The sequence below is a fragment of the Macaca thibetana genome, chromosome 14 (assembly GCF_024542745.1).
Source record: "Macaca thibetana thibetana isolate TM-01 chromosome 14, ASM2454274v1, whole genome shotgun sequence".
Classification (NCBI taxonomy): Eukaryota; Metazoa; Chordata; class Mammalia; order Primates; family Cercopithecidae; genus Macaca; species Macaca thibetana.
Window position 1 is genome coordinate 46819231 of NC_065591.1, and position 11211 is coordinate 46830441.

General features: G+C 44.5%; 1 protein-coding gene across 1 annotated transcript in view; it reads left to right on the forward strand.

Moving 5' to 3' along the window:
• Positions 1-1694: 1694 nt before the first annotated feature.
• SPTY2D1 (SPT2 chromatin protein domain containing 1) overlaps positions 1695-11211 on the forward strand; it is a 28116-nt gene continuing 18599 nt past the window's right edge. Inside the window, exon 1 of the mRNA XM_050755388.1 lies at positions 1695-1874. Within this exon, the coding sequence (XP_050611345.1) occupies positions 1815-1874 (60 nt within the window). The 5' untranslated portion in view covers positions 1695-1814. The remainder of the gene's footprint in view (positions 1875-11211) is intronic.

Sequence of the window (11211 nt, forward strand, 5' to 3'; positions counted from 1 at the left end):
TAGTTAGGGCTCAATGTATACTAAGTATTAGAATATTGAATCTTGGGAGCTTTCCACTTACCGATTCATTAATTTGGTCAAAAAATCTTTGTTGCAGCTTTTACGTGCATTAGCAGGGAACTGTGCTGGTGATGGAAATAGTGATGGGTAAAATAGGCCTATGACCATTCTCATAGCTCTATCTACCACAGATACAGCCAACAGTTAAAAAAAAAAAAAAAAAAAAAGTAATTACAAACTAAAATATTCCATGAAGGGAAATACTGGGGGGTTGTAAGAATTTATAAAAGGTGCCCTGAGATAGCTGAGGAAGAGTTTCCTTGAGAAATGATAGTTGGCATTAATTGAAAACACTCACCATATGCCAGTGTATTCGTTTGCTAGGGCTGCCAATAACAAAGTACCACAGACTAGGTGGCCTAAACAACAGAAATTTATTGTCTCACAATTCTGGAGGCTAGAATTGTGTTGTTACCTTAAGGTCTCTCTCTTTGGTTTGTAGATGGCTGTCTTCTCCCTGTGTTTTCACAAAACGATGTAGGAGAGAAAGCCTTATCTATAATCAGAGGAACACAGGCAGCTGCCTGTTATGTGGCTCAGGTTCCATAATGACGTTCCTTTAAGGCGCAAAATAATTTAAAGTTTCAACAGCTTTGATTTTGAATTACGTTCACAGCATTAAAGCATCAAAGAGTGAATAAGACTCAGCAGCTTTGCCTAGCACGTTTTAACAGCTTGACATGTTTACATACTGTATCATTCACCCGTCTTAAGTGTACGATTTTTAGTACATGTATAGTGCGACCATCCCCACAATCCAGTTTAGAGGCATTTCCATCCCACCGAAAAGATTCCGAGTATCTGTCTGGTATCAATCCCCTGGCTGGTTCACACCTGCAGACCCAGGTTTGCCTAATTATGTTCAATGTTTTTGCTAAGTCGAAATGACCTTACAGATGCAAGATGACTCTCAAAAGGAAGTCAGGACTAGGATCCCAATGAATATGAAGCATATGTTCATCAGTACACCAAAGTATGTAGAGGCTGGGTCTCTGTATGTCAGAAATTCCTTAATTCACTGCCTGAGCAAAAATACAGGTTGGCTGCCCCACGTAAAACTTATTTTCTAACCGGGGTAAAAGCAGTAAGCACGTGCCCCCATCCCCGGCACCCGTGCATCTGAGGAGGTGAGCGCACTTCCAAGTGGCGGGATTTGATGAGTAATGTTCATCCAAGACAGCACCGGGCGCTGCCGTGTGCGCCTGCGCAGCTTCGCGAGCGCCTAGACACAAGCAGCCCAAATCCTGGCTCGAGATCCGTCTGTTCAGCTGTTGTGGCGCCGCCGTTTGGATCTGAGCGCCTACCCGTGACAGCCAGATAACCCAGGCTTTCCCTACCACCCCCTCACTTTCCCTACCCAGCGCTCACCAGGAGCAACAAGATGACAAGGCCACGCACTCGGGCCACCGGGGAAGCCGCTCTCCGCTTAGCCACACCCGCTTGGTCGCTAAAATGCCTAGTCCCTGCCCCTCGGGCCGACGCCAGCAGCCACGTATCACGTTTGTACGTGTCTCGGCCTAAAAGCGGAAGTTGCGCAGGGACTCGCGAGCGCTGTGGCGGCCCTGAAAGGATATAGGCCGTGGAGGGAAGGGGGCGGGCAGACGGCATAGGAAGGCGCCGGAAGTGGTCCCGCAGAGGCGGGGTGGCAGTAGGGCTGCCGAGGCAGTGCACTTGGCTGTAGCTGGGCTCCTCGGTTAGGTCCGCTGTCAGTCCTTTCCGAGTACCTGGCCCAGTTTCTCCCGCCTCGGCCCAACATGGACTTCAGAGAAATTCTCCTGATAGCTTCCAAGGGACAAGGTGTAAACAATGTGCCGGTAAGTAGCAGCTGGGGCGTCATGTAGGGGGACCCTAATCTTCCAAGTTCGGAGTATGTGTGGCCAATGGAACTTCTAGGCAGCCACCTATCGGCTCCGGGAGAGGAAAGACCTGGACGCCTTATTTTCTTTTCTTGGATTTATACTCTTGGGAACTCGGGGGAAAAGGGCTTTGGACGAGATGCGGGAGCCATCCTGTGAATGGGTTTTGCCGGCTTATTTACCCCTGCAACAGGGACTTTGCGGTTTGGGTGTTTTAGTTAGAACTGCGTGAAAGCGGTGAGTGAGCTGTGCCTGGCACGCAGTGGATTCTAGCGCTGGTAGTTTTTGGCTTCGGCATAAACTTCAGCCCAGAGATTGGGAAGGAAGTATGTATGTAAGGGAGTTAGGGGGGTTGGGGGTCCTTGGCCTGATAGCCTTTTGGCTGGTTTCTCATCAATCTTCAAGTCAAACGTTTAGTGATTTCTTGAAAGAATTCTCTGACGCGGCCCCACCCACTCAGCCACCGAGGTGATTAAATTATCACCTCCCAGGAGATGAGTATCATTTTTGGGAAGAGAAGTTTAGCAGATTCCACGAAATTCTTGGCCAACAGAATAGGCGAGCTAGTTTCAGCTTCCGTTTACTTGTAGCCTTCCAGATTTCAGTCTTTGTTTAAAATCTAGGTCCCATTTGCTCAGTAGATGTTTGTCAGTTCGCTTACAGTCGCAAGAGTGGTGTAAGACTTAAATGGTAAAGTGGTGGAGAGCGCCTGGTTTCTGGGGGTTGTGGCTGTTTTGCATAAGCTAATCATTTCCAGATTTTCAGATGGTACCCACAGCACAGCTGTAAACCGATAAGTTGCATGGTGATGCCTGCGGTTTGAGCAGTGAGGTGTAGAACTAAAACGACTCTCAAAGTCAATTCAGCTAGAAATGAGCTCCCACGAAGTGCTCTGCATTTCCTAGATATTCGTATATTGCAATATTCATTTTTTTCTCCTCTGCCTCTTTTTTTTTGTCTTCTGAGGCTAGTTCATTCTTTTATCCCTTTGAAAATATTGATCTGAAAAAGGTCTGTATTTATGTTTATAAATATGTGTATACACACACATACACAGCCATCCCCTATCCCAAGAACTCTGAATAACCATTCCTCTAAGCCGTGAGTCATAAGCTTCGCATGTTGAAGGTATAGAATCAAACCTTTGAAACCCAGATCAACAGATTTACTTTCTAGAAGCATCTGTAAATTTTCCAGATGAATCAATATTGGGTCTAGTTACCATTCATCTTTGCATAAGTTGGTCTATATTTCATTCTAGATCTTATTGAATTTCAGTAGAGGTCAAAGACTAGCTTTGATGCCCAGGACTGTTCTATGGAAGAATCAGAACTGTCATTTCTTATTTTGAAAGCCAGTAGCTGCTGGGAGAAAAGCAGACAGATGACCCTAAAGCAGAAAATTTCAAAATATGTGTATATTTCATAATATATGCATTATCTATGATTGGAATAACAGAGGAATCAAAAAGGGGGAAAAAGTAATTTAAAATTTAATAGATGGCCGGGTACAATGACTCACACCTGTAATCCCAGCACTTTGGGAGGCCTAGGCAGGAGGATCACCTGAAGTCAGGAGTTCAAGACCAGCCTGACAAATATGAAACCCTGTCTCTACTAAAAATACAAAAATTAGCCAGGCATGGTGGTGTGCGCCTGTAATCCCAGCTGAGGCTGGGACAGGAGAATCGCTTGAACCCAGGAGGCGGAGATTGCAGTGAGCTGAGATTGTGCCATTGCACTCCAGCCTGGGCAACAAGAGCAAAACTCCATCTCAAAAAAAATTGAGGCCGGGCGCGGTGGCTCAAGCCTGTAATCCCAGCACTTTGGGAGGCCGAGACGGGCGGATCACGAGGTCAGGAGATCGAGACCATCCTGGCTAACACGGTGAAACCCCGTCTCTACTAAAAATACAAAAAACTAGCCGGGCGAGGTGGTGGGCGCCTGTAGTCCCAGCTACTCGGGAGACTGAGGCAGAAGAATGGCGTAAACCTGGGAGGCGGAGCTTGCAGTGAGCTGAGATCCGGCCACTGTACTCCAACCTGGGCGGCAGAGCGAGACTCCGTCTCAAAAAAAAAAAAAAAAAAAAAAAAAAAAATTGATAATATAGCCATATATTTTATGAATCATGCATTCTCTGACCCCTCCCCGCCAAAGCTAGTAAGCCTAGAAGTTTGATTTAGTTACCAGCATTATAATTCTTATCTTTTTACATGGAATTAAAGTCACAAAAGAAACTATTTGAGGAATAGACCCATAAGACTGTAGTTAAATTTCTTTCTTTTTTTTTTTTTTTTTGAGATGGAGTCTCACTCTGTCGCCCAGGCTGGAGGCTGGAGTATGGTGGCATGGGTTTAGCTCACTGCAGGCTCCACCTGCTGGGTTCAAGCAATTCTCCTGCCTCAGGCTCCTGAGTAGCTGGGACTACAGGCGCTCGCCACCACATCAAGCTAATTTTTGTATTTTTGGTAGAGACAGGGTTTCACCATGTTGGCAAGGCTAGTCTTGAACTCCTGACCTCAAGTCATTCGCCCAATTTGGCCTCCCAAAGTGCTGAAATTACAGGTGTGAGCCACCACACCCAGCCAAATTTCATGCTTTACTTGATTTGCAGTAACTTGATTCATCTAACTATTCCATTTACTTTATCAGCTTAATTTGGACACTTTCAAACATAAGGAATGTTAACGCATTTCTTATATACCCAAACCCCACATTTAGCATATTAACATTTTCACATATTTATTCCATCTATTTTAAAATAAATAAAGCTTTTTTCTTTTTTTGCTATCTATTTTAAAAGAAATCAAGCGTTTTTTCTTTTTTTTTTTTTTTGTTATCTATTTTAAAAGAAATAAAGCTTTTTCTTTTCTTTTCTTTTTTTTTTTTTTTTTTTGAGATGGAGTCTCTGTTGCCCAGGCTGGAGTGCAGTGGTGAAATCTTGGCTCACTGCAACCTCCGCCTCCCAGGTTCAAGCCATTCACCTGCCTCAGCCTCCAGAGTAGCTGGGAATACAGGGGTGCACCACCACGCCCAGTTGATTTTTTTTTTTTTTTTTTTTTTGTATTTTAATAGAGACAGGGCTGGTATCAAACTCCTGGCCTCAAGTGATCAGCCCACCTCAGCCTCCCAAACTTGCTGGGAGTATAGGTGTGAACCACTGAGCCAGGCCTGTCTTGAAATGTTTCTTGACTTGGATGGTGGCTTACAAGGATACTTGCTTTGTAATAATCTCTTACACTGTACACTATGTCTATGATATTTCACAATTATAAAAACAAATAGAGAGTTGGGGACTATCATATCAATTAACAGCTTTATTTCTGGTCGGGCGCTGTGGCTCACACCTGTAATCCCAGCACTTTGAGCTTTGAGAGGCCAAGGTGGGCAGATCACCTGAGGTCAGGAGTTCGAGACCAGCCTCTCGAACGGGGTGAAACCCTGTCTCTACTAAAAACACAAAAATTAGCCAGGCATGGTGGCACACACCTGTAATCTCAGCTACTCAGGAGGCTGAGGCAGGAGAATGGCTTGAACCTGAGAGGCAGAGGTTGCAGTAAGACAGAGGTTGCAGTGAGTGGATGGAGATCATGCCCCTGCACTCCAGCCGGGGTGACAGAGCAAAACTCTGTCTCAAATTAAAAGAAAAGAAAAAAAAAAAGACAGCTGTACCCCCTCCCTGCCCTATAAACACCCTGCTGAGATGAACTTACTTGATTAATTGATCTGAGAACCACAGAGGCTTTGCAGTAACAGCTAGGCTGCATCTCTCTATATTGATTGGTTCAATTTTTCCCTGTTCGCCAACTCCTCCTCCCACCTTCATTTGGAACCTATCACAGCTAATGCTCAGAATTTAAGTCTTCAGAGTTCTTAGGTCAGACCTTTACTATGCTAAGGAAATCCAGTGACTAGCAATTATTAGACTAAAATTCAAACACCTGTACAGCCACTCAGCCCTTCAGACTCTTTGCAGAGCTTTTTGTTGTTGTTATTGTTTTGAGATGGAGTCTTGTTCTGTCACCAGACTGGAGTGCGGTGGTGCTGTCTCTGCTCACTGCAACCTCCGCCTTCTGGATGCAAGTGATTCTCCTGCCTCAGCCTCCCGAGTAGTTGGGATTACAGGCGCATGCCACCACACCCAGCTAATTTTTGTATTTTTAGTAGAGACGGGTTTTCACCATGTTGGTCAGGATGGTCTCAATCTCCTGAGCTCATGATCCACCTGCTTCGGCGTCCTAAAGTGCCGGGATTACAGGTGTGAGACACTGCGCCCAGCCAGAGCTTTATTTTTTAAAGGTACCTGTTGTATCTGTCTTGAGAAGCTATGAGTATTTCCCTAATCATCATTTTTTTGTTTCTTTTTAACAGAAATACTTTTTTATGTAAAAGGTAGAATTGCATCAGGCCCAGAAATATTAGGCACACTATTATTTCCCGGTGGAAAACTGAATACATAATAACCGCTGATTCAGGTGATGAAACAAGTTGTCATCACTGGCTCTGTTTATATATAAAGGACAAAAGGTATTTTTGGTAAACTTGCACTTGATTTTCCTCCCTGGGTTCCAGTAGGAAAAACAAAGTAGTTTAACTTGTTTTGGTAGAATACTAGAGCTTAGAATGTGGATTCTTACAGGCTTCACATAGCTGTAATTTTTTTTTTTTTTTTTTGAGACAAAGTCTCACTCTCGCCCAGGCTGGAATGCAGTGATGCGACCTGGGCTCACTGCAACCTCTGCCACCCGGGGTCAAGCGATTCTCCTGCCTCAGCCTCCTGAGTAGCTGGGACTGCAGCTGTGCACCACCATGCCCAGCTAACTTTTGTATTTTCAGTTAAGAGATGGGGTTTTGCCATGTTGGCCAGGCTGGTCTCGAACTCCTGGCCTCAAGTGATCTGCCTGCCTTGGCCTCCCAAAGTGCTGGAATTACAGGCGCGAGCCACGGCACCCAGCCATCACATAGCTATAATTGATGGCTTGTAAAGCATAAGACAACATATATGGTCTTTCTCCCAGTGAGACTGAAAAATAACCAGAAAAGCTACTGAAGCTCTGGTGTGACCTCCCCCCACCCCGCCCCACCCTCCGCCGCCACAAACCAAAAGGTAAAGGGCAAACCTTCATGTGGTACCAGGTATACCAGAATTTGGGCGTCTGCCTATAGCCCCTTAAGGATAAGAACCATAGGTAGTGAAAGTAAGAGCCCAGGACATTAACTAGGACAGCAAATTCAGATGTCTTCAGGGGCCAGGTAGATAATGTAAATTCTTGAAGTAGTCTGGATAAAAAATGATAGGTGCCAAGCTCCATGTATTTAAAAGAAGCCTACAATTTGCATAGTAGTTACATTTTCTTTTAAAAAACACTGTGGGCCAACAAGTTTCTGTAGATGACTTTTTTCTGCAGGTAACGTTTGATCTAACTGGTTGATTGTAACTGGATTGCTCCCCACCCTTGGATCCGTTAACCTTAATAACGAGGTCCTGGCAATATGATATTGAGCTTATTTGAGTGCAGTTTGAGGATGGCTACCTGGGAAGACGCAGACTCCACAAAGCAGACAATCCTACAGCAGAAAATTTCAAAATGTGTGTATTTCAGGATCTATGCATTCTCTTATGTGCCAGATAGTTCTTCTGCCTTACTAAATAGAATATAATGTAACCCAGCCTGTGACTGTTTTTCTTTTTAAACATGATTCTCCACTGGGCTTACCCCTATGGGATAGGGGAGCTGTCTTTTAAAACATTCCAGTGCCACATCTTTTATACCAAGGTTTGATTGCAACCCCCTTTTAAAAGGTCTTGCCAGCTCAATGTTAAAAAGATCTATGATCATATGCCCAAGAGAAAGGAAAACATACATCCACATAAAAACTTGTACACAAATGTTCACAGCAGCATTATTCATAATAGCCAAATGAAGTGCTCCAAAATGGAGAGATTTGAGAATCTTTTATATAGGCAAGGATTGGGGAAGCTTAACAGGATTTCAGTATTTTCTATATAAGGTTAATGCATAGTTGCAGCAATTCGGTAGTAGGCAGTGTTTCTTTTTTGGAAATGGTGTATTTAACATTCCACATTAAGAATGTAATAGTCAAGGGGTCTCTTAGTCAAGAATTTTTTTTTTTTTCCCCGGAGACAGTGTCGCTCTGTCGCCCAGGCTGGAGTCCAGTGGCGCCATTTCAGCTCACTGCAACCTCTGCCTCCTTGGTTCAAGCAGTTCTCCTGCCTCAGCCTCCCGAATAGCTGGGACCACAGACATGCACCACCATGCCCAGCTAATTTTTGTATTTTTTAGTAGAGATGGGGTTTCACCATGTTGGCCAGTCTGGTCTCAAACTCCTGACCTCAAGTGATCCATCTGCCTTGGCCTCCCAAAGTGCTGGAATTACAGACGTGAGCCACCACGCCTGGGGAAGGGTTTTTTGTTGTTGTTGTTTTTGGAGATGGAATCTTGCTCTGTAGCCCAGTCTAGAGTGCAATAGCGTGATCTTGGCTCACTGCAACCTCTGCTACCCAGGTTCAACCCATTCTCTTGCCTCACCCTCCCAGGTTGCTGGGATTACAGGCATATACCACCACGTCTGGCTAATTTTTTTTTTTTTTTTTTTTTTTATTTTTAGTAGAGATGGGGTTTCATCATGCTGGCCAGGCTGGTCTCGAATTCCTGACCTCAGGTGATCCACCTGCCTCGGCCTCCCAAAGTGCTGGGATTATAGACATGAGCCACCGCACCTGGCCAAGGGTCTTTTATCTCAGCCATGTGGTCTGAGCCTGGTACAAGAACATGAGGAAGTTAATTTAAAACAAAAGGTCATTAATTAAGAGGTCATGCTCCAAGACTCCATCTCCAAAGTCAACCTCCTCAGGGCTGAACAACCTTTAGAAGCCCCAAAAAGACTCTCCATTTTCTTTCACAGATTTGAAGATTACTTGTCTCATGTCTGGGGCAGTGTTGGATTTCTAACCTAGAGCAGTACCTCTCAACTGGTGTTTTAGGGAGAGGGTCTTTTAGAAACTACTATTCACCTTATTCCCATAGATTTTCTGTTATTTCCCTTCCCCATCACTACCAAGATAATCTCTTTCTAAGTAACAATTAACCTTTATAGTGCTTACTCTGTGCCAGGCACTGTTCTAAGCACTTTATATATTTAATTTAATCACCATAATAACCATATAATGAAGAGTATTTTACTAATGAGGAAACTGAGGCCTGTAACTTGCCCATGGTCACACAGCTAACAAGTGATAAAGCTAGATATGGTAGAGCAGAGAATCTAATCCAGGCAGATTAGCTCCAGAGTTCTTGCTGTTAATCATGAGCTTGTGTTGAATGAGGGACGTGTACTGAGGATGGTATAGTGAGGAAGGTTGTTACCTACACAGCTTGAACCCATCCAATTCCCTATCCCCAACTCCAGCCTTAGGCAGTAACTCTATTTTTTTTTAAAATGACATTCTTAGTATACAGTAGAGTCTGATGGGAGAGAAATGTAAAGGCCAAACCAAAATCATTTGGAAACTGTTAGGCAGAAGGATGTTTACAGCTTGTTTAGGAGGGTGCCAGCATGGTTAACAGAAGTAGACTCTGAAGGTGAGGGAGGATAAGATGGAAGTACAGTTGTAGACCTTTCTGAAGTACTGGCATTATCCAAGAGGCAGGTGGAAATTAGGGAAAGGAGGTTAGAACTAGGGATCCAAGTTTTAGAGTTAAATTAGAAACTAGAGGTGAAAGTGGTAGAGTCAGGCATTGTAGCTCACACCTGTAATCCCAGCACTTTGGGAGGCCGAGGTGGGTGGATCATGAGGTCAGGCGTTCGAGACCAACCTGGCCAACATGGTGAAACCCATCTCTACTAAAAATAGAAAACATTACCTGGGTGTGGTGGCTGGCGCCTGTAATCCCAGCTCAAGAGGCTGAGGCAGGAGAATTGCTTGAACCCAGGAGGTGGAAGTTGCAGTGAGCCGAGACCACGCCACTGCACTCTAGCCTGGGCAACAGAGTGAGACTCCATCTCAAAAAAAAAAAAAAAAGTGTTGGAGTTAAATTAGAAGTGACCAGCATGGGCAACAAAGTGAGACCCCCCCATCTCTACAAAAAATACAAAAATTATTAATAGCCAGTTGTGGTGGTGTGTGCCTGTAGTCCCAGCTACTCGGGAACCTGAGGTGGGAGAGTCACTGGAGCCCAGGAGTTTGAGGCCACAGTGAGCCAAGGTCATGCCACTGCACTCCGGCCGCCTGGGTGACAGATCAAGCAAGACCCTATGTGTTTCTTTCTTTTTTTGAGACGGAGTCTTGCTCTGTCACCCAGGCTGGAGTGCAGTGGCCAGATCTCAGCTCACTGCAAGCTCCGCCTCCCGGGTTTACGCCATTCTTCTGCCTCAGCCTCCCGAGTAGCTGGGACTACAGGCGCCCGCCACCTCGCCCGGCTAGTTTTTTGTATTTTTTAGTAGAGACGGGGTTTCACCATGTTAGCCAGGATGGTCTCGATCTCCTGACCTCGTGATCTGCCCGTCTCGGCCTCCCAAAGTGCTGGGATTACAGGCTTGAGCCACCGCGCCTGGCGACCCTATGTATTTCTTAAAAAAAAAAAAAAAAAGAAGTGAGGTGTGTTGTAGTGAGAACACTTTTGGGGCTGAGTTAGGCGATCTGGATTCTAATTCAGACTCTGCTATAAACTGTGTGATTGCCAGTAAATACACAGGTGTCCTGGGCCATTTCTAACATAGAGGTTGGACTAGAGACTCCATGAGACACCTATCTGATATTATTACATTTTATAATCAGGTATGTTTTTATAAACACAATAACAGTACCGTTTACATTTAACTCCATAGCAATTATGAATAGCATCTTTTGGTGCAGGTTATTAATTTTTATCCTCTTAGCCATCCAGCTAAGCAGTTCTAATGGAACCATTGGTTTTCCAGGCCTACTTTCTTTCTCTGACTCTGATGTTCTGAGAAAATTTTTTAAAACTGTGTGGTAATTATTAAAGGTAAGGCTGTAGCATTCTTTGAATATTCCTAACTTCTAATTCTAACCAGTTATAAATCTCTTATGTAAAGCCATCAATAAATTTATATTTTCTACAATTGAAACAATATGTTATCTCCTGGGTAAAGAACAGCTTTCATGGAGGGATTGACTTTTTTTTGTTTGTTTATTCTCGAGATGGAGTCTTGCTCTGCCGCCCAGGCTGGAGTGCAGTGGCACAATCTCGGTTCACCACAACCTCCGCCTCCCGGGTTCCAGCAGTTCTCCTGCCTCAGCCTCCCGAGTA